At 47.0% G+C, this 24,165-nt stretch overlaps 1 protein-coding gene across 1 annotated transcript in view; it reads left to right on the top strand.

The window, feature by feature from the left end:
- The window catches only part of hdac4 (histone deacetylase 4), a 625,953-nt gene that overhangs the window by 362,089 nt on the left and 239,699 nt on the right, over window positions 1-24,165 (top strand). The window contains exons 4-5 of the mRNA XM_070873855.1: window positions 9,112-9,353; window positions 16,878-17,028. Coding sequence (XP_070729956.1) covers window positions 9,112-9,353; window positions 16,878-17,028 — 393 coding nt within the window. The remainder of the gene's footprint in view (window positions 1-9,111; window positions 9,354-16,877; window positions 17,029-24,165) is intronic.

Genomic DNA, 24,165 nt, shown 5'->3' on the forward strand with positions numbered 1-24,165 from the left:
GAAAATAGGTGCAGGAGTAGGCCATTCGGCCCTTCTAGTCTGCACCGCCATTCAGTGAGTTCATGGCTGAACATGCAACTTCAGTACCCCATTCCTGCTTTCTCGCCATACCCCTTGATCCCCCTAGTAGTAAGGACTTCATCTAACTCCTTTTTGAATATATTTAGTGAATTGGCCTCAACAACTTTCTGCGATAGAGAATTCCACAGGTTCACCACTCTCTGGGTGAAGAAGTTTCTCCTCATCTCAGTCCTAAATGGCTTACCCCTTATCCTTAGACTGTGATCCCTGGTTCTGGACTTCCCCAATATTGGGAACATTCTTCCTGCATCTAACCTGTCTGAACCCATCAGAATTTTAAACGTTTCTATGAAGCCCCTCTCATTCTTCTGAACTCCAGTGAATACAAGCCCAGTTGATCCAGTCTTTCTTGATAGGTCAGTCCCGCCATCCCGGGAATCAGTCTGGTGAACCTTCGCTGCACTCCCTCAATAGCAAGAATGTCCTTCCTCAGGTTAGGAGACTAAAACTGTACACAATGCTCCAGATGTGGCCTCACCAAGGCCCTGTACAACTGTAGCAACACCTCCCTACCCCTGTACTCAAATCCCCTCGCTATGAAGGCCAACATGCCATTTGCTTTCTTAACCGCCTGCTGTACCTGCATTCCAACCTTCAATGACTGATGTACCATGACACCCAGGTCTCATTGCATCTCCCCTTTTCCTAATCTGTCACCATTCAGATAATAGTCTGTCTCTCTGTTTTTACCACCAAAGTGGATAACCTCACATTTATCCGCATTATACTTCATCTGCCATGCATTTGCCCACTCACCTAACCTATCCAAGTCTCATAGCATCCTCCTCACACTACCACCCAACTTAGTGCCATCTGCAAATTTGGAGATACTACATTTGGATCAAGGTGGAGCCTTTCGTCAGAGTCAGAGGGCCCAAGTTTCTACATGATTTGCGCCTGATTTTTAGGAGCAACTGGTGGAAAACGGACTATCTTAGAAATCGCAATTCTCCACATTTTTTTTTCTGCAGTTCTAGTCAGGTAGAACAGTTCTACTTTGGAACAGAATTTTTTCTTCAAAAGTGGGCGTGTCCGGCCACTGACGCCTGATTTGAAAGTTTCCACAGTGAAAACGTACTCCAAACTAAAGTAGAATGGAGCAAGTGATGATTTTTGTCGAACTGAAAAAACCTGTTTTACACATTAAAAAAATCAGACGCAGGTTACAAATTAGGCATCCAGAACGAGGCGGGGGGGTGGGGGGGGAGGGAAGTCATTAAATTCTACAATAAATCCTTATTTATACTTCTACAAATATTATACAAATAAATCCAACCTGAATAAACATTTATAAGCAAAGAAAAGATTTAAATAAACCATCTTCCTACCTGTGTGAAAGTGCTTCAGCCAGGGAGAATTCTGCAGCCGCTCGTGCCGCTGAGCGGGAGTGGGGGAGGGAGAAAGCCGTTCGTGCCGCTGAGCGGGAGGGGGAGGGGAGAAAGCCGTTCGTGCCGTGGAGTGGGGGGGGGGGGGGGAGAAAGCCGTTCGTGCCGCTGAGCGGGAGTGGGGGGGGGAGAAAGCCGTTCGTGCCGCTGAGCGGGAGTGGGGGGGGGAGAAAGCCGTTCGTGCCGCTGAGCGGGGGGGGGGGGCGGGCGGGGAGAAAGCCGTTCGTGCCGCTGAGCGGGAGTGGGGGGGGGGAGAAAGCCGTTCGTGCCGCTGAGCGGGAGGGGGAGGGGAGAAAGCCGTTCGTGCCGTGGAGTGGGGGGGGGGGGGGGGGGGAGGAGAAAGCGGTTTGTTGTTGTGGAGGGGAAGGAGACAGCGGGTTGTTGTTGTGGAGGGGAGGGAGGGGAAGGAGACAGCCGTTTGTTGCCGCGGAGGGGAGGGAGGGGAAGGAGATAGTGGGTTGTTGTTGTGGAGGGGAGGGAGGGGAAGGAGACAGCGGGTTGTTGTTGAGGGGAGGGAGGGGAAGGAGACAGCCGTTTGTTGTCACGGAGGGGAGGGAGGGGAAGGAGACAGTGAGAAGGGTAGCCTCAGTGCTGATGTGCTGATGGCAATGTGATTTTATTAAAAAATGTTCAAAAATTAAACAGCTACAAAGAACTACAAAAATGACCGAGTGCCAATGTTTTTTTTCACACTGAGCATGCGCGAACGCTCCAACGCGCACGCGCAGCGTTGCCGGCAGGAAAAAAACTAATTTAAATAGTACCCGCCCCCTCCCACTTATAAAATCGGCGCGAGTGTAGGCTCCGCCCCCCTGGGCGCCGCGCCAAACAGACAAGGAGCTGCAAAGCGCGTTCTTTTTCTGGCGCCGTTTTAGGCGAGAAAAACGGGCGCCCAGCTCGGAGGGGCGCCCGTTTTTTATCCTGTGGAAACTTGGGCCCAGAGACTGTAGTTGCTCCTGCAGACATCTTGAAAATAGTGTTGGCGAGTGAATGAATCCTTGAGGTCGCCTGGTCGATGTGTACTGCTGTCCTTGGTAGGTAAAGGCAAAGAGATACTGACTCGTCTGGGCCAATGGCAAGGCGAAGAAGGCGTGTTGAAGGTCCACCATTGCGAAGACCTTGGCGTTTGCCGGGATCAATGACAGTATTTGTGCTGGGTTGGGAACCAGGGCGTGTAGGGGCTGGACGATGGCATTAATGGCTCGAAGATCCTGGACGAAGCGGAACTGGTTTGGTTTGCCTGGCTTGGGGACTGCCAATATCGGTGTATTACACGGGGAGTGACATTGAACCAAAATCCCCTGATCCACGAGGCCCTAGATCAATTTATGAATACTCGGTATTGCCTGTGGTTTCAGTGGGTACTGACGAATGGAGGGCAAATCCACATCACCTTGTACTAGGATGTTGATTAGGTGGAGTTTTCCGCCCACACGTGGGGGTCCACATAGTCAGGTACGTTGACGCTGGTATGGTGGTGTAGTGTTGTCAGGACCTTCTTGGGGTCCCTGTGAAACTGGACCATCCGGCCATGTCCCACAATCTACAAGTCTGGACTCGGCCTCGTATATGGCTTGACGTACCATGATTCCTAAATCTTTAGCATGGTGGGATGGTAATACTTCACGAGTGACATGCGGTGCCACGGTCGGAGGCTGTCTCCACAGGGGCATACACATCGCAACGAAATCTGTTTTGCCCTCTGGACCGGTCACTGTGGCTCGCGGCTGGATCTCCCATTTCTCCCCCTCATGATCCCGATAAAAGTCTCGGAGTTCCTGGTTAGTACCACTAGGGTCGTATACCAAGGTCACATGATAAGGCGCTTGAGGCAAGTCTAGGGACCACCATTGAGGGGTCCGATTGGTGTAACATTGCCGTTTGAAAGTCCCGGGTCTTACAATAATACCTTCGTCTCCGCATTCTAGGTGGAGCTGGAATTTACAGAGAAGGTCCCTAGCAATCAAGTTGCAGTCCAGATTGGTTGTAATGACAAATCGATGATCCACAGATTCTTCCTTGTAAACTACTTTAACTGGTTCTGACACACGGAATGTAGAGACTTGTCCCAGGAACCCCGACAGTCCCTGAGTCTCGCTAGAGGTAGGGAGTTTAAGCTTCGACTGTACAGAGGACATGGAGGTTCCTGTATCTATTAAAAAAGATTGCCACTCATTTTGAATTTTTTATGCTATCATCGGCTCCTCGTCCGATGAGGGTCCCTGTACAATCAAGCTACGTAGTCAATACTGATGTTGGGGTTGCGGTTGGGCGAAGGGGTTTGTCTGGGAGCAGTTAGTGTAGGATCCCCGTCCTCTTCCCCCTTGCCATCCTCCTCTCCCTCCCCGTTGTCCTCTTCCTGGTTGGCGAGAGGGGCACTCTCTGCTCCAGTGTCCCTCTTGTCCACAGTTAAAGCATGCTCCCTGATTCAGTCTGCCTCCCTTTGCCATGCCTGGTCGGGGACAATAGGGCGGTCCATAATTTGCAGGGCCTGGACCATTTGGATGTTCAATATAGCCAGAGCCCTGATTGTCCACCCAGCCCGGCACAGAATACTGAGGCTCCATCTGATACCCAGTTGGGTAGGGTTTTGGTCCTGCAGCCTGAGGGGGTTCCTCCTTCTTAGTTACATATTCAGTCTTAACCCGGGTTAGGGGCGCATTTCCTTCTTCTCCCTTTCTTTCCTGCCAGTAATATTTCACGGCTCTCTCCATCTGGGCATTACTATTATCTGCCCAATTCATGTTATTGGTCCGGATGGCGTGAGCAATCGAATGAGGCAAGCACTGGAGCAGAATAGCGCAGAATTGAGGTGAATTTCGTCCTGCCCGGAAGGCATTATCTCCCGACTGGCCTCCATAAATTTCAACGAAACTTTCCAGGAATTCATCTGCATTCTCATCTCGCTTAGGCTTTGTCTCTAAAACATTTGTCATGCTAATAGGCTTCTGAAGGGTAGTATCCAGCGCAGCGAAAATGTCCCCTTGACGGGCTCCATCATTGTTATGCTGCGCTTGTAAGGCTGCATGGTCGGCAAAATTTAAATGAGTCAGGAGCTGGGCGTGTTCAATCGGGCTCAGGGTTTGACGGACAAGGGACCATAGATCCCTAGAATCGGCGTTATAGACGGCTATCGTGGTGCGGAGAAAGTCCACGAACTTGATAGGTTCCCTTTTCCGGTCCGGCATTCCGGTCAATATGGCCATAATCTCGTTGGGCTTCCAAGGCATGTATACTTGAATCGTCAAGTTAACGACAGCCGCGGCAGGATCAGGGTTCGGCATGTCTTTTACCGGGAACTGTCGTAGGGGCCTTTTTTGCTGGTTGGCACAATCAGTGTCAGACTCAGATTCCGAGTCTGATAGGGAAGGGGAGCCCAAGTCGGAGTCACTGGAGCTCTCAGAATCAGGGTGACGGGCTGAGCCCTGGAAGGCGCGCGACTGTAGCGATGGTTTTCGTCCAACTCCATGTTTCGGCGTCTCCCTAGCAGCCGGAGTGAGTGACTTCTTATCCTTCTGTTTCATTTGCGACCTGGTCCGAGTAGCGACTGGGTCCACAAATGTCGGAGGGGTCCAGGTAGGATCTGACTGCAAGGTCGGACCTAAATTAACAAAGGGCGCGGAGGGAATCGAAACGCTAGGTTGGAGACCTGCCAGCGTAAAGGGTTGTTGGGGGACAGGGACAAGTCCGGGCGAAGTAGTCGAGACTGATACAGGGTGTGTAGCTGGCAGAGGGAAGACTGTAGGGACCGTCTGGGGACCCACTGGTGTTACGTTTGATGGTGTATCAACAGGCACCGGTGGCAGCAAGGGTGGTGGTAGAGCTGAGGGCAGAACGTGATCGAAGGCTTGGGAATTTACGGCTGGTGGAACATTGCCTGTAGCCGTCGGAATGGCTGGGTATATTCGATTATATGATGGAGGTTCAACGGGACTGTGGGGCACCGGAGCAGTGGGACGTCGCGTGAGTGGCCACTCTTCTATCTCACCGTCCGCCTCAGTCAATGCAAGGCCAACCATCTGACTACATAGTCTATCAATACCCTTTTCAGAGGTCCGAGTGGAGCTCTTGGTACGTTTTTCGTGCGCGCACTCTTTCTTTAATACATCTAGGGGTTTAACATGTCCTCCTTCCATTAATGAGAATCCTAACTTAGTGGCGTTTTCCTGCCAACTTGACAGAAGTGATTCATCTTTTAGTTTTTGACAATATTGTCTCCATGTGGCAATTAAACTTTTATCCTTTTTCCTCTATCCTTTTTCCCAATTAATTCCTGTGCCCTTTTTGCCACCCTTACACTCTTAGTGCCTCCTCGGGGCCATTGATCATCTCCTAATAATTTGTTCAAGGCTCCAGATGACTGTCTAAATTGCTCAGCCTTCTCTGGGAAATCTTCGCATAACTTCTGTAGCGGGCTGTCCGCATCCGTAGTACTCTCTAAGTAATTGCCCATTCTCGCGTCGCCCCGTGGTAAAAAGGTAGTTTATCTTATCCAGAGCCTAGGCGGGCCAAGTGATATACAAGATCGACACCGTACCTGGCATAAGTACAAGTTAACTTTACACAATCCCTCTCGCGTCGCCCCGCGGTAATCGTATCCCGGTTAGTTTGTTTAAGTCCAATCAGCGCCTAGACGGGCCAAGTGATATACAAGGTCGACGTCGTACCTGTCTTGGACACTTATTTTCTAAGTTTAAAAGGTATTCGCCAGATTGACCTGGATCTCGTTCAGACGCTACCTGAGAACTAGCGAGCGGCAAAACTTTTTTCAGACTTTTTGGACTGGAGGAAACCGAGGTGGTATTTAAAGAATACTCACTCCGGTGGGCATTTTCCTCCCGTCTCGTCTGAGGCTAGTCCGGCTCTTAGTTCGCAAGTTCCCGGCGGTCGTCCGTTGAGATCCCACTTCTGACACCAAATGTTGATACGGATTCTTTTCCCTCAATCTGTTTCAGCGAATACACTGACTCGAACACTTTAAAGTATAGTTCAGACTAACTTTATTCAGGCTTCATCTATGAAGTGTCTTGCTCAGATAAAGGGGCACCGACTCCATGAGTCTGTCGAATCCACCAGAGCAAGCAAAAATCATTACAAAAACTTTACAGTTATACAGTTCTTGATCGGTATAACCCCTTTTCATTGTCCTATCACATCAACTACCGTGGCATAGATACAAGCTAAACCAGTCATTTACATAGTAAAGCAAGCAATTCCCTAATCATGAGTGAAGATTAAGTCATCTCCAGCTTATCTTTGTTTTGCAGGCAAGGAAGGCACAGTTCTGCTTCTCTGGGTATTCCTACAGTTTGGCCTCTACATCTGTTGCTACATTCCCATTATGATCAGATGGTTCCTCAAGGTTGTTTTACAAGAACAAGTCACTCATTGTTCTCCCCTATAGTGAGATCTGAAGAGTCAGCAATAACCATGAGCGACCATTTTAGAAAGAGTTAATACATTTGAAATGAGTACGGATAATACATATAAAGTTGGTAGCTACATTGATATAGATTCTCAAAATGAGCACACCAAGCGGAGACAACAAGCTTATGGTTAACAACCCCATTATGTACAATTGCGGATGAATTATACTCTGCAAACATCAATACCCTCATCCCTCTAGCCCTAATGTATGTCGATGATGCTTCCTGCATGCAAAATCCTGCCTGAGTTAGCCCACCAAGTGTTAGACTTTCCCCCTTGGGATAGTCTTTCCATTGCAATGTTCTTCATTCCTGCGGTATCCAAAACACTCCCAACATTCCAATAGCGTTCTGACTTGAGATGTTCCATTTACAGAGCAGGAGTTTGTTAGCACATCTGCTATTTCTACTAATAATTCAGTGGAATGAGAGGCAATAGTTTAGTCAAACTTTGCCAATAAGAAAACTCCAGAATTTAGCAGCATAAGGAATTTGCACAAACGTGAAAAATTCTCTTTACCCCTGCTCTGCCCTCTACCATACTAATATTTTCAACAGCCGACTGATTTTCTTCGGCATACTTTGTGCCAACGAGGGAATGGAAGTTCTTCAATTGTATTGAGTCGTACTTAGATCTTGAAAGGTCAAAGTTTTTTTTTCTCATAAGGCGCTAACTATGCTTCAAGCAAATTCAAAGAATTGATTTGCTGTCATTGCACTGGTTAGTGTGTAATATCCATGATCTTGTGTTCAACTTAGAAATCTTGGTATAACAACACCCTGATTTATAATCCCATTGATAAAGGTGTCTAGAGCAGAAACATCATTATTTAGTATTCTACAAGTGCCCTAGTAACTACACTCGAGCATTCTGTATGTGCAAGAATCTGAAGAGCTATTTTTGTAGGATGTTGGACTTCTCCTTAAATGATTTAAATGAGAATATTTGACTCCCCTCTATTCTCTCTTTTTATGTTGAAGTTATGATATCTTGGTGAATTGAACTTGCCTCAACCTTACATTTTTCACTTCTTGTATTCAATTTCCATCGAGGTGCGCACATTCTCTATATGTACTTCCCCCTTTGCCCTATATCACTAGATTCTGTGCCAAGAAGATAGTTGCCTCAGGATTTATACCAATGCCCGAATTGGAATTGCCCACCAGGAAGTGTATGAAAACAGCATAACAATGAGAGCTTGTTTGATTTTGGAGGGTTTTATAGCCAAGCCTAATGCTGTCTTTACCCCAATCCACGCATCTGCATTCTAGCACTTGGATATATATGCTATTGGTTGTACCAGCATGTATTTTCTTGTATGTTTTAAATTGGGCTGACTTGTTGTATATTGGTCAGTTGTCTTTTTGCAGTTTTTAATTTTTGATATCCAGTATTACCAAATTTGCATAGTCTGTCATTTCCACAAACATTTTACAAAAATACAATTTCTTTGTTGAATTCTGGCAATGTCATATTTTTCAATATTTTTCAGCCATAAACATCCAAACTATTATATTGTTGTGGGTTATAAATAGTATATTGTGACTGTGCGATTTCGATGAAGATTAAAACAAAAATTTTAACCTGAGGAAATAGTTGTTGGAAAGATGAAATCTTCAGTAAGGTGGACAGGAACACCTGCGAGATGAAATTTGTTGTTCTGACTGACATAATTCAAGAGAATTTGTCAGTCTTTGCATTCACACTGCAATCTTATTTATATCACACACAAATTGTCCAAACAATCCGGTAAACCAGACAGATTGCATCTACACAAAATGAATGTATGCACATACACAAATTTTTCTTTGATTTGTCCAGACAAACCTGTTGCTCTTGTATTAATGTTTGCAAATTTACCTTGTGTCCCGTTCTCTCTGGTTCTGGATTGCTGTCTGTATTCTGCCCTTTGTTCTGCTATGCTGCTCTCTGACATTCTCTCAACAGCATTGGCGCTCGGGAAAGCCAGGAAAGTTAATTATATTTGGCTGTTTACAACAGACATTGTGTAAACTGGACAAAGCATGTCTGCGCTGTTGTAAGGGGACTACATTGTACTCTAAGTCAGCATTTGCGCCAGTACCCCTGTCTATAACAATGGGGATGTTGAATTGGTCCCTGGGATTTGTATGAGTGTTTCTTTATAATTTTGGACATGTTAAAAATGTTGCATTGAGCTACTGATTTTTAACTATTATATTATGTTTTTCATTTATAGTTGATATAAGCACAGCATTGCCTCCACAAGTCCAGCCCAGTACACCAATGGATCTTCGGCTCGATCATCAGTTTACAGTGCCAGCAGCCGACCCCAATGTGCGAGAACAGCAACTACAACAGGAATTGATTGCTCTGAAACAGAAACAACAAATCCAACGTCAGCTTCTTATCGCAGAATTTCAGAGACAACATGAGCAGCTCTCGCGACAACATGAAGCCCAACTACAAGAGCACATAAAGGTAACCCAGGATATTTAAACCACAGTGACCAATTCAAGCTGTACCAGAGCTCCTTTTTATAGTAATAGCATATCCATTCTGAACTGAAGTGTAAAGATACAGTTCATATGATACTGTGATTTCAGCTATTGTGATAGATAATTTTTAAGTTATAGTTTGGATGCATACTTGCATGTACTTGCACGTCCAGTGGTTGTGAAAAGGTGCTATATAAATGTATATCTTTATTTCTTTACTTTGATAAATTTCTACCTTACTGAATTGATACAGAAAATCTTGCATCTGAGTACCTACAGAACATTTAATTGAAAAAAAATTATTGTACTAATCTGTTCTCCCATCATCCAAAAGGTTATTTAGTTTACTTTGAGAGACAGTAAGATAGCACAGAGCATAATGCTGCTCCAGTATACAGTGTTGCAGGGTAACAAAAAACAGGTTTGAGCTTTTTCCTGCCATAGTGAGTTCCTAATTTTAAGTAATATGCAATATCCTGACCATCAATACTTCTTGATTTAATGAGAACAGTGAGCGTTATGCTAGTAATTAATTAGCTAAGATCTAAATTCTATCTATTTAAATAATTAATTTAAGAATGTCAGTCACATTCTAGCTGTCAGTTTGTATAACACCAACAAATCGCAACTGAGCAATCATTTAAAAGAGGAAACGCAGTTAGTTTTTTCTGACCTTGAGGTAACCTGGAAATGTTAAGCTACGGAGAGGTGCCACGCAGCTACCAATCTAGAGAAACTTTCAGTGACAATAATTGGACTGTAATTGAATTCAGAACTTATGGAGATCACTTCCCCACGAGAAGTGCACAAGCAGTGGCCTTGAAGGGGCAGGCCAGGTTAGTATTTAAGCATTGAGTGTGGTTCAAAACTCAAACTACCTGGTTTATTAATAAAATCTCCTGTCACAAAAATACAAGATTACTGAGCTAATTTTCCATAAACATCAGTACATGGTCATGTATCAATATGCTGATCTGTGGTATAATCATTAAACCACCTTAATTTTAGAGTAATGTCTATATAAGAATTAGGAACAGGAGTAGGCCATCTAGCCCCTCGAGCCTGCTCCGCCATTCAAAAAGATCATGGCTGATATTTATAGCCATGTTGTTTAAGATAGTTATACTGACCAGGAAGTCTCTATTACTGTTCCATTTCCTTAAAACTGACTCAGATGGTCCTACACATCTTTGCCATTGTTTTACTGGTTGCACTTGAGGGATAGTTTTAATTGAAGGCTTACTATTTATAATGCGTAACCTTAATTTGAAAAAATAAAGATGAAAATTAATGCAGTAAGCGTAGGGGAAATAGCCAGAAAGATCAAGGAAGAAATGGGTGGGAAAGATCAATGAACGAAAGCAAGTTATTTTTAAGAAGGAAATTCAAATGCAAGCAAGCCAAGTGAAGGTGTTATTTGAGACCTCCTTTATTCTCGCACTGTATTTGACAAACCTCCATCCCTCCCCATATCTCAAATGATGGTGGTTAAGATTAAACTTCTAATTGAAAAGTGTTTCTATCCCATCCATTTATGTAACTCAAAACATATGAAAAAATCATCTACGTTGTAGGAGAAATTTCAGTTTATTATTTTGATCGCCCCTTACCAATCACGCCGGGGAGCTGCTCAGGTGCCAATTATGGATGTGACAGGTGATGATAATCTAACTGTAATGCAAGCAATTAAAATGCTATCAAACATTCAACAAGTATTGCCACCAAAGTTAAACCACAAACATCTGGGGTGGTTTTAACTCGCAGCTTAAATTAACTGTCAGCAAGAAGTTAGCTTTTCACATCTCGATCATTAATGCTCAATAACAATGAAGTTGAGTGCAAGAAGTGTTTTTTAAAACAACAGTAGGAGGTATTTGAGGATTGTGTGGTTTCTATTCATATAATGGAAAAATAGCAGGTGAGGGAGGAGAAATTGCCTCCCTTTCATGAGATTTTTTTTGTTCGTGTCCTCTCCTCTGAGAGACCCACTATTTTAGCCTCTTGTTACCTCTATCACTCTGGGATGTTGTCTATCCCCTGGCACTTTGCCCCACAATTGGTAACATTCTGCTATTTACGTCCCTTACTAAACCTTCCCACTTCTCCTTCACAAACCACCTCTGGGCCCATCTCTTCAACCAAGGTTTTGGTCACCGTTCCTGACCTCGCCCTTTGTGGCTCTGTTAATTTTCCTTACACCTCTGTCTTGTGATACTCTTATATTAAATGTAATATATAAATGCAAGGAGTTGTTGTAGTATAGTGTGGTATCCATGTACTGGGGATAATTTTGGAAAAATCTTGTTTTAAGCTGTTTCAAATACATTATTTGCTTTTTCCATCTTTTGGTTTTTAAGCTATAACTTAAGAATTCCTGTTTTGGAAGAAGTCAAACAAAATGAGGCTCTTAGCAAATGGTTTTTGCCTGCACCTAGTCTTTCCCAACATGATATTCCTGTCGATAAGTATAGAACATCTTTTAAAATGAAGGAAGATCTAAGCGAGCATTTATTATTCAGAGTAAGCCCCTATTCTTTATCAAAATATATCAAAAAATAATCCTAGATTGTTCTGTCAAATTTCTATGTTCCATTAAACAGAGACACGGATGATCTCCTCACTGCTAGGCCACTGTAATGTCGCTGAAAATGAATGTCTTGAAGTGACAGTGGCTCATGTCCTGAACCCTCAAAGCCTTTCCACCAACTTGTGAATGTGATCGAATATTCAACCACTTACATGGATTGGAGCATCTGCAAGATAACTAAGAAGCTCATCATCATAGGCAGTCCCTCGGAATCGAGGAAGACTTGCTTCCCCTCCTAAAGTGAGTTCTTTGGTGGCTGAACAGTCCAATGTGAGAGCCACAGACCCTGTCACAGGTGGGACAGACATTCGTCGGGGGAAGGGGTGGGTGGAACTGATTTGCCGTACGCTCCTTCCACTTCCTGCGCCTGACCTCTTCATGCTCGCAGCGTTGAGATTCGAAGAGTAAAACGCCCTCCCGGATGCACTTTCTTCACCTAGGGCGGGCTTTGGCCAGGGACTCCCAGGTGTCAGTGGTGATATCGCACTTTACCAGGGAGGCTTTGAGGGTGTCCTTGTAACGTTTCCGCTGCCCACCTTTGGCTCGTTTGCCGTGAATGAGCGCCGCATAGAGCAATTGCCAAGGGAGCCTCGTGTCTGGCATGCGAACTATGTGGCCTGCCCAGCGAAGATGATCGAGCGTGGTCAGTGCTTCAATGCTGAGGATGTTATCCTGGGCGAGGACACTGATGTTGGTGCACCTGTCCTCCCAGGGGATTTGCAGGATCTTGCGGAGACGTCGTTGGTGATATATCTCCAGCAACTTGAGGTGTCTTCTGTACATCGTCCATGCCTCTGATCCATACAGGAGGGTGGGTATTACTACAGCCCTGTAGACCATGAGCTTGGTGGTGGATTTGAGGGCCTTGTCTTCGAACACTCTTTTCCTCAGGTGGCCGAAGGCTGCACTGACGCACTGGAGGTGATGTTGAATCTCCGCATCAATGTCTGCCTTTGTTGATAAAAGGCTCCCGAGGTATGGAAAGTGGTCCACGTTGTCGAGGGCCGCGCCGTGAATCTTGATGACTGGGGGGGCAGTGCTGTGCAGCGAGGACAGGCTGGTGGAGGACCTTTGTCTTACGGATGTTAAGCGTAAGGCCCATGCTTTCATATGCTTCGGTGAATGCATCGACTATATCCTGGAGTTCAGCCTCAGAATGTGCGCAGACGCAGGCATCGTCCGCGTACTGCAGCTCAATGACAGAGGTTGGATGATCTTGGACCTGGCCTGGGGGCGGTATAGGTTAAACAGCTTCCCACTGGTTGTGTAGTTTAGTTCCACTCCAGCGGGGAGCTTGTTGACTGTAAGGTGGAGCATGGCAGCAAGGAAGATTGAGAAGAGGGTTGGAGTGATGACACAGCCCTGTTTGACCCCGCTCCGGACGTGGATTGGGTCTGTAATGGAACTGCTGGTAAAGATCGCGGCCTGCATGCCATCGTGGAGCAGGCGAAGAATGTTGCCAAAGTTTTGGGGGCATCCAAAACGGAGGAGGACGCTCCATAATCCCTCCCGGTTGACAATGTCAAAGGGCTTTGTAAGATCGAAAAAGGCCATGTATAAGTGCTGGCGCTGCTCCCTGCATTTTTCCTGCAGCTGTCGCACTGCAAAGATTATGTCCGTTTTGCCCCGGGAGGAGCTCCTCGGCCACAGGGAGAAGATGGGTGAGGAGAACTCTAGTGACAACCTTCCCTGTGGCTGATGGCAGGGAGATTCCCCTGTCGTTGCCGCAGTCGGATTTGTCCCCCTTTTTAAAGATGGTCACGATCACTGCATCTCTCAGATCTCCTGGCATGCTCGCCCCCCTCCAGATGAGAGAGATGAGGTCATGTATCTGCGCCAACAGCACCTCTCCACCATACTTTAGCGCCTCAACAGGAATTCCATCTGCACCCATAGCCTTGTTATTCTTGAGCCGTTTTATGGCTTTGCCTACCTCGTACAGCGTGGGGTTTCACTGAGGTGGTGGCGGGTTGCATGCTGCGGGATGGAGTTGAGAACACTCGAGTCAAAGGCAGAGTCTCGAAGAGATCTTCACGTGCTCCTTCCATCGGGCCCTGACGGCCTCGGTGTCCTTGATGAGTGTTTCCCCGTTCTTGGCCAGGAGTGGTGTGGGGCCTTGGGAATTTGGACTGTAGGTGGCCTTGACTGCAATGAAGAATCCTCGCATACCGTGGCTGTCGGCCAGTTGTATCTCCTGTGCTTTCTCCTTCCACCCCCTGTTCTTTAGGTCCCGGTTTTTTGTTGGACCTCAGCCTTGAGCTGTCCGTAACGTTGCTTTGCAGCTCCCGAGTTGGGTTGTTGCTTGAGGCTCAGAAATGCTCTGGGCTTACGATCTATTAGTTTTTGAATCTCCTGATCATTTTCATCAAACCAGTCCTGGTGTTTTCTGGTTGAGTAACCAAGTGTCTCTTCACAGGCACTGGTTATGGAGACCTGGAGGGCAGACTAAGCGCTGTGGGCATTCAGCATTTCAGGGTCATCAAGGCACACCAGATTAGCTGTGAGACGCTGGCTATATAGGGCTCTCTTAGCTGGGTCTTTAAGTGCCCCAGCATTAACATTTTTGCGGCACTGCTTCTGCTGTCCCCTCTGCTTTGGGACTACGTTTGTATTGATGATGGGTCGGATTAGGCGATGGACGGTCCAGCAGTCGTCAGCTCCTGTCGTTGCGCAGGTGATGCGCATATCCTTGCGATCCCTGGCTCGGATGATGACGTAGTCGAGCAGGTGCCAGTGTTTGGAGCAAGGGTGTTGCCACGATACCTTGTATTTGTCCCTCTGGCGGAACAGGGTGTTGGTGATGAGTTTGTGTTCTAGACATTTTGTGAGAAGTAGGGTACAGCTGGTATTGGCTTTCCCTACCCCCTCTCTGCCAATCACGCCTCCCCAGAGGGCTGTGTCTTTGCCGACCCTGGCATTAAAGTCACCCAGGAGGATCAATTTGTCGCCCGTGGGCACGTGGGATAGGGATGTCTCGAGGTTGGAATAAAAACCCTCTTTAGTCGCATCCGTTGTATCTAGTGTTGGGGCATACGCACTGATGACTGTGGCGCATTGGTTCCGGGATAGGGTAAGGCGAAGAGTCATGAGATGTTCATTAACCCCACGGGGGAGTCGTTGAGGCGGCCAACCGGTTCATTTTTGACGGCAAAGCCGACTCCATGAAGGCGGCGTTCTTCCTCTGGTTTTCCTTTCCACCATGTTCCTTGAGCTGGCCTTCCCCTGCCCGCCGGGTCTCGCTTAGGGCGGCGATGTCAATGTCAAAACTTCTAAGTTCCAGGGCAACTATGGCAGTGCGGCGTTCCGGCCTGTCGCTGTTGAAATTGTCCATGAGGGTCCTGACATTCCAGGTCCCATTTCTTAGCTGAGCAAAGTCTTAGTCCAGTGGCAAGGGGGTCCAAGACGACTGAAGACCTGGCACTGCTGTATAAGCCTAATTGCCTATGGCGAGATGTTGGCCGCAAGTTCGGCGCCGAGTAGCGCTATTGATGGTAGATGGCCCGAGGCTTGGTTGGGGGGCAGGCATTGGGAAGGTCAACTGCCTGCTGGGGTTCCGAGCGATGTTTTGGGAAGTTTCTTTCAAGGTTAAAAATTTCCCCAGAGGTTTCCAAGTTGTTTTAAAAGTTAGAGTTTAAAAGTATTTCCAGATTATTTTTTTTTAAAGTTACACTGGTTGATTGAAGGTTTAATAAATAGATTGAGTTGATTAAAAGTTATAGAAAAAAAGTTCTCCAAATTGAGTAAAAATTTAACAGTTTTCCCAAATTGTTTTAAGAAGTTTAAAAGTTGATTAAAAGTTTAAAAATTGAGTCCCTTCGGCCAGTTCGATGCCAGCCCCGGACTCCCTTCGGCCGGTTCGACGCCAGCCCCGGAGTCCCTCCTGGATAAAGCTCAACATCATCCAGGACAGCAGTCCATTGGATCAACATGCCTGCCACTGAACTCAATATCCACCCCCTATAACACCAGCCCACTGTGCCTGCAGTATGTCCTATCTATAGAACGGCAAGCTTACTTTAACAGTACCGTAGCCCCATGAGCTCTACCATTGAGAAGAATTAGAGCAGCAAAGTGATGGGCATTACATTACTTGCAAGTTTCCCTACAAGTCGTAAATCATCCCGGCTTGAACATGCATCACTTCCTTTATTATCTTGGGATCCCAATCCAAGAATTTCACAACAAACACCATTGGGGACACCATCAGCACAAGGACTTTAGTCGTTCAGAGAGAAGGCCCACCACCACCTAGGATTGGGCAATAATTGAGGCATTGCCCACATTCTGAGAACAGAAAAAGAAACTCTATTTTGAACAATATGAGTTGTTCCTTTAGACTGACTTAAGAGCTGACCCATAGCTGTTTGAATTAGGCAGTTCTAGATATCCCAAGCCAATCTGAAGCCAAAGCCGCATCTATGAGATACTCTCCATTGGTGATTTCACAGCAGCGTGGAGGCAACCCACTTGGCAGATACACTATGTATAGAATGAGGGGCTGCATTCACTAGACTTTTATTTCCCTTGTAGCTCTTGTCAACACTTGAAGTGCCCTGGTATAGCCTCTGCACAGTTTCTGTTGTCAACTATTACTGAGCCAAAAATTGGCAAGAACCATAAACAACTGTGTTTCCTTCTGTAGATGGTCATTATTCTTGATATTGGCATACTCAGTGGCGATAGAAATGGGCAGAGTATGCACGTTGCATCAGATGACCCTGATTTGCATATTACAAAAGGCCACCCGCCTGAAACAGGCAGGTGCTCCAGTCTCCCATCTTGGTATCCTGCCTAGAAAATACAAGCTGTGTCATAAATGTGTTACAGTGGACTATTGGGAATGCGGGGAAGCGTTCAGTTATTATGTGATTAACATGTACACATCAGCTGCTTACCCTCCCATTTTTCTTTTGTTTTAAGCACCAACAGGATTTGCTTGCATTGAAGCACCAACAAGAAATTTTGGAACAGCAGCGTAAGCTGGAACAGCATCGTCAGGAACAGGAGATGGAGAAACAACACAGAGAACAAAAACTACTGCTGCTAAAGAATAAGGAGAAAGGAAAAGAAAGTAAATGCTTATAGACAAATGTTAAGCACTGATGGTAGTATCTAGCAAACTATATGGTAAATATAGCTTCATTGATTCAAATACAGTTAGAGTTGCAAACTTAAAAAACAGCATTTAGACACACAGTACAATACTCTCAACTGTGGAATTTTGATGCTGCATTTATTTCAGCAGTTCAGTTAAATGCTATGCTGCCTTTAATTATCTGAACTCTTGTTGGGTGTTAATTTGTTGTTTCTGGTTCAGATAAGTGTACTGGTGCAGCACATTGTGTAAATTGCTGTTGTCATGCTCCTCCCTCTGCAAGCTTGGCTAAATGGATTGATGCTGCTGTTATAGCATTGATGTTGGAACAGACTAGACTAGTAGTTTCATCAAGGAGCTTTTTAAAATTGTCTTTATTATAATCTACTTACAGTACAGTAAATTTGTACAAAATATAATTTTAACTTTCTAGTATTTCCTCAGTTTTGCTTAGTATGATCACGTTTTCCAACAGAAAAAATAGTCTTGGCCAAATCCTGAAGAGTCCAGTACAGGTTGAGCGTCCGGAAACCTCGGGACCAAGGCCGTTCCGGATTCCGGGTATTTCCGGATTTTGGAACGTCTTTGCCTGGGCCGAGGTAGGTGGGGTCGGGCAGCCAAGGTAAGGGGACGAGGACGGCCCATCGAGATAAGGGGAAGGGGGGGAGCTGGGGCGAGGTCAAGACGGGCAAAGTCGGGCCGCCAAGAGCCGGAACGAGGTAGGGCCGGGGCGAGGTCGGGCCTCCGAGGCGGGGGAAATCCGGATTTCGGAACAGTTTCTGGATGACCCCGCCATGGATCGGCCCGGTGTCCGAATTCCGGAACATTCCGAATTTTGGAACTTCGGATTTTGGATGCTTAACCTGTACTTTTCTTTGGGCTTTCAATTTTTATGCATCAGGATAATAGCATCTTTAATTTTTTGGAGGAGTGATTTATGCACCAAACCAACAATATAACCAGTTTTCTTTTAGTTTATTCTAAAAATACCATTGTTCGAGACCTGTTCTGCAGTTGGTGAGTTTTGTATTCTGCTTTTAAAACTGAAATTTCAAAAGAAAATAGGGCCTTTGCATAGATGTATAAAGACAAAGTCTCCTTTTTGTTGGGCTTTAAAAAAAATTCATTCATGGGATGTGGGCCTTGCCGGCAAGGCCAGTATTTATTGCCCATCTCTGATTGCCCTCAAGGAGGTGGTGGTGAGTTGCCATCTTGAACTGCTGCAGACCGTGTGGTGAAGATACTCCCACAATGCTGTTAGGGAGAGAATTCCAGGATTTGTGACCCAGCAGGAATGGCAATGTATTTCCAAGTCAGCAGGGTGTGTGACTTGGAGGTGGTGATGTTCCCATGTACCTGCTGCCCATCTCCTTCTAGGTGGTAGAAGTTTTGGAGATGCTGTTGAAGAAGTCTTTGCGAATTGCTGCTGTGCATCTTGTAGATGGTACACACTGCAGAAACAGTACTGTGGTGGTGGAGGGAGTGCCAATCAAATGGGCTGCTTTGTCCTGGATGGTCTCGAGTTTCTTGTTGGAGCTGTACTCAACCTGGCAAGTGGAGAGTATTCTATCGTACTCCTGACTTGTGCCTTGTAGATGGTGGAAAGACTTTGGGAGTCAGGAGGTGAGACACTCGCCACAGAATGCCCAGCGTCTGACCAGCTCTCTCGTAGCCACAGTATTTATGTAGCTGGTCCAGTTGAGTTTCTGTTCAGTGTGACCTCCAGAGTGTTGATGGTGGGGAATTCGACGATGGTAATGCTGTTGAATGTTGAGGGTGGTGGTGAGACTCTCTCATTTTGGAGATGGTCATTGCCTGGCACTTCAGTGGTGTATCTGGTGAGTTGCGAATGGAACTGAACATTGCAATCATCAGTGAACATCAGTTCAACAGTGAATCAGTTGTGTGCCCTGAGGAACTCCTGTAGTGATGTCCTGGGACTGAGATGATTGGCCTGCAACAACCACAGCCATCTTCCTTTGTGCTAGGTATGACTGTGGCGAGTGGAGAGTTTTCCCCCTGACTTCCATGACTTGAATAATACTAGGGCTCCTTCATGCCATACTCAGTCAAAAGCTGCCTTGGTATTAAGGGCAGTCATTCTTGCCTAATCTCTGGAATTCAATTCTTTTGTCCATGTTTGGACCAAGGCTGTAATGAGGTCTGTAGCTGAGTGGTCCAGGCGGAACCCAAACTGAGTATTAGTGAGCAGGTTATTGGTGTGTACATGCTACTCGATAACACTATCAGTTACACTTCCATCACTTTACTCATGATTGAGAGTAGACTGATGGGGCAGTAATTGATCGAATTGGATTTGTCCTGCTTTTTGTAGACAGGACATAACTGTGCAGTTTTCCACATTGTCGGATAGATGCCAGTGCTGTAACTGTACTGGAACAGCTTGGCTAGAGGCGCGGCTAGTTCTGGAGCACAAGTCTTCAGCACGACAGACGGGATATTATCGGGGCTCATAGCCTTTGTTCTATCCAGTGCGCCCTGCCGTTTCTTAATATCACATGGAGTGAATGGAATTGGCTGAAGACTGGCTCTGTGATAGTGGAGACCTCAGGAGGAGGCCGAGATGGATCATCCACTCGGCACTTTGGCTGAAGATAGTTGCAAAAGTTTCAGCCTTGTCTTTTGCACTTGCATGCTGGGCCCCCACCATCATTGAAGATGGGAATATTCATGGAGCCTCCTCCTCACATTAGTTGTTTAATTGTCCACTGTCATTCACGACTCAATGTGGCAGCACTACAGAGCTTTGTGGAATCACTTGGCTCTGTCTGTAGCATGCTGCTTCCGCTGTTTAGCCTGCATGTAATCCTGTGTTGCAGCTTCCCCAGTTTGCCACCTCATTTTAAGGTATAGAAACATAGAAAATAGGTGCAGGAGTAGGCTCTTCGAACCTGCACCGCCATTCAATGAGTTCATAGCTGAACATACAATTTCCGTACCCCATTCCTGCTTTCTCACCATACCCCTTGATCCCCCTAGTAGTAAGGACTACATCTAACTCCTTTTTGAATATATTTAGTGAATTGGCCGCAACAACTTTCTGTGGTAGAGAATTCCACAGGTTCACCACTCTCTGGCTGAAGAAGTTTCTCCTCATCTCAGTCCTAAATGGCTTCCCCCTTATCCTTAGACTGTGACCCCTGATTCTGGACTTCCCCAACATTGGGAACATTCTTCCTGCATCTAACCTGTCTAAACCCGTCAGAATTTTAAACGTTTCTATGAAATCCCCTCTCATTCTTCTGAACTCCAGTAAATACAAGCCCAGTTGATCCAGTCTTTCTTGATATGTCAGTCCCGCCATCCCGGGAATCAGTCTGGTGAACCTTTGCTGCACTCCCTCAATAGCAAGAATGTCCTTCCTCAAGTTAGGAGACCAAAACTGTACACAACATTCCTGGTGTGGCCTCACCAAGGCCCTGTACAACTGTAGTAACACCTCCCTGCCCCTGTACTCAAATCCCCTCGCTATGAAGGCCAACATGCCATTTGCTTTCTTAACCGCCTACTGTACTTGCATGCCAACCTTCAATGAGTGATGTACCATGACACACAGGTCTCGTTGCACCTCTCCTTTTCCTAATCTGTCACCATTCAGTTAATAGTCTGTCTCTCTGTTTTTACCACCAAAGTGGATAACCTCACATTTATCCACATTATACTTCATCTGCCATGCATTTGCCCACTCACCTAACCTATCCAAGTCATAGCATCCTCCTCGCAGCTCACACTGCCACCCAACTTAGTGTCATCTGCAAATTTGGAGATACTACATTTAATCCCCTCGTCTAAATCATTAATGTACAATGTAAACAGCTGGGGCCCCAGCACAGAACCTTGCGGTACCCCACTGGTCACTGCCTGCCATTCTGAAAAGTACCCATTTACTCCTACTCTTTGCTTCCTTTCTGCCAACCAGTTCTCAATCCACGTCAGCACACTACCCCCAATCCCATGTGCTTTAACTTTGCACATTAATCTCTTGTGTGGGACCTTGTCGAAAGCCTTCTGAAAGTCCAAATACACCACATCAACTGGTTCTCCCTTGTCTACTCTACTGAAAACATCCTCAAAAAATTCCAGAAGATTTGTCAAGCATGATTTCCCTTTCACAAATCCATGCTGACTTGGACCTATCATGTTACCTCTTTCCAAATGCTCTGCTATGACATCCTTAATAATTGATTCCATCATTTTACCCACTACCGATGTCAGGCTGGCAGGTCTATAATTCCCTGTTTTCTCTGCCTTCTTTTTTAAAAAGTGGGGTTACATTGGCTACCCTCCACTCCATAGGAACTGATTCAGAGTCTATGAAATGTTGGAAAATGACTGTCAATGCATCCGCTATTTCCAAGGTCGCCATCTTAAGTACTCTGGGATGCAGTCCATCAGGCCTGGTGCTGCTCCTGGAATGCTCTTCTGCACTCCTCATTGAACCAGGGTTGGTTCCCTGGCTTGATGGTAATGATCAAGTGAGGGATATGCTGGGCCGTGAAGTTGCAGATTGTGGTGGAATACAATTCTGCTGCTGCTGATGAAAGCCCACAGTACGTTATGGATGTCCAGTTTTGTGCTGTTAGATCTGTTCTGAATGTATCCCATTTAGCACAGTGGTGGATGTCCTTAGTTTGAAGACAGGACTTCACCTCCAGAAGGATTGTGCAGTGGTCACTGCTACCAATACTACAATGGACAGTCGATTGGTGAGGCCTAGGTCAGGTCGATTTTTCCCTCATGTTGGTTCTCTCACCACCTGTCGCGGGTCTGGTCTGACAACTAGGTCCTTCAAGGCTCGTCCCTCGGTCAGTAGTGGAGCTACCGAGTCACTCTTGGTGATGGACATTGAAGTCCCCCACCCAGAGTGCATTCTGTGCCCTTGCTACCCTCCGTGCTTCTTACAATTGGTGTTCAACATGGAGGAGTACTTGATTCATCAGTTGAGGGAGGGCGAGGGTGGTAGGTGGTAATAAGCAGGAAGTATCCTTGTCCATGCTTGACCTTTTTTTAATTTATTCGTGCATGGGATGTGGGTGTCGCTGGCAAGGCTAGCATTTATTGCCCATCCTAATTGCCCTTGAGAAAATGGTGTTGAGCCACCTTGAACCGCTGCAGTCCTTGCTGACTTTTCGTAATGGTTTGTTACAACTGAGTGGCTTGCTTAGGCCATTTCCGAGTGCAGTTAAGAGTCACACATAGGCCGGATCAGTTAAGGACAGAAGAATTCCTTCCCTAAAAGGACATTAGTGAACCAGATTAATTTTTATGACCGTCTGAAAGTTTCATGGTCATTCCGGTCTCTGGATTACTAATCCACTAACATAACCACAATGTACCTCACAACTGATGGAGTGCAAATCACCTTGGCTGGAAGTGTCATAGAAACATAGAAAATAGGTGCAGGAGTAGTCCATTCGGCCCTTCTAGCCTGCACCGCCATTCAATGAGTTCTATGTTTGATATGAATTTGGCAATCTTAATGATACACCTCCTAGTTCATGTGAACCGAAAGCACAAAACTGCCTGTAATTTAACAATATCAGTTGGCGATTACTATGATGGTTGCTGTGGGAAATTGAACAGACAGTTTTTGAGGCAGAGTAAAAAGAGCCTACTGTTAAATTTGGCTGTGCCATGTTTAGCCTCGGAATGCTTGTTACAAACATGTGGTCACCCAAAGTGCAAAAATACTCCATAGTCCATCAGCATTACTAATCCTCACCTTAAAGAAGACTAAAAAACATCTTTACTAATTACAAATTTTTAAAAAATTATTTTTTATCCCCCTTTTCTGGTCATTTTGAGTATTTCCAGTCAAACTTGTTTTTGTCAGTCTTCTGTTGTCTTGCAATGGCTACTTGGAGTCAAACGGCCCAAGTTTCGGGCCGTCCCAAGAACGGCGCAGCCCCGACCTGGACGCCCGTTTTTCGCGCCACAAAGTGCGCCAAAAAAAAACTTGGCTATTCTCCGGATCTCTGCAGGTCCTCTGGAGCTGGGCGCGGCGCAGCACGAGCTGTAGAGGGCGGAGCCAGGTCCCTGCGCTGAAAACAGTGCCGGGACCTCTGCACATGCGCGCTACAGTGGGCGCGCATGTGCAGTACCTCCAGGCGCCCAAAACTGTGGGAGGGGCCCGAAGCACCTAGCCCTTGCCGAATGGCCTCACTGGGGCTGCGTGGATAAGGCTGCTTCCCACGCCTAGCTCCTGCTTCCTCCCGACCCGACTCGACTCCTTCCCCCTGTCCCCGGACCTGACCCGACCTCCGCTTCCCCCCCCACCCACCCGACTCGCGCTCCCGACCACCGCCTCCCCCCCCCCCCCCCCTCCGGATCCCGGACCCGCCGCCACCTACCTGTAAATCCGGTGCTAAAAACGTGCCCAGCCCGAAGTCTTGGGGCCTATTCAGCCTCCCTCTCCTTTCTCTCCTTTCTCCCTTCCCTCCCTCCCTCCCTTCTCTCCCTCCCTCCCTCCTCTCCCTCCCCCCCTCTCCCTCCCCCCTCTCCCTCCCCCCTCTCCCTCCCCCCTCTCCCTCCCCCCTCTCCCTCCCCCCTCTCCCTCCCCCCTCTCCCTCCCCCCCTCTCCCTCCCTCCTCTCCCCCACTCTCCCTTTGCCCCCCTTCCTTTGCCCCCCCACCCTCCTCTCCCCCCCTCTCCCTTTCCCCCCTCCCCCCTCTCCTCCCTCCCTCCTCTCCCCCCTCCCTCCTCTCCCCCCTCCCTCCTCTCCCCCCTCCCTCCTCTCCCCCTCTCACTTCCCCCCTCCCTCCTCTCCCCCCGCTCCCTTCCCCCCCTCCCTCTCTTCCCCCCTCCCCTCTTCCCCCCTCCTCCTCCCCCTCCCCTCACTTCCCCCCCCTCCCCTCTCTTCCCCCCCCCTTCCTCTCTTCCTCTCCCCCCTCCCCTCTCTTCCCCCCCCTCCCCTCCTTCTTCCCCCCCGTCCCTCTCTTCCCCCCCCCGTCCCCTCTCTTCCCCTCCCCTCCCCTCTCTTCCCCTCCCCTCCCCTCTCTTTCCCCCCATCCCCTCTCCTCTCTTCCTTCCCCCCTCCCCTCTCTTCCCCCCCCTCCCCTCTCTTCCCCCCCTCCCCTCTCTTCCCCCCCTACC

Source organism: Pristiophorus japonicus, chromosome 3 (assembly GCF_044704955.1).
Source record: "Pristiophorus japonicus isolate sPriJap1 chromosome 3, sPriJap1.hap1, whole genome shotgun sequence".
Lineage (NCBI taxonomy): Eukaryota > Metazoa > Chordata > Chondrichthyes > Pristiophoridae > Pristiophorus > Pristiophorus japonicus.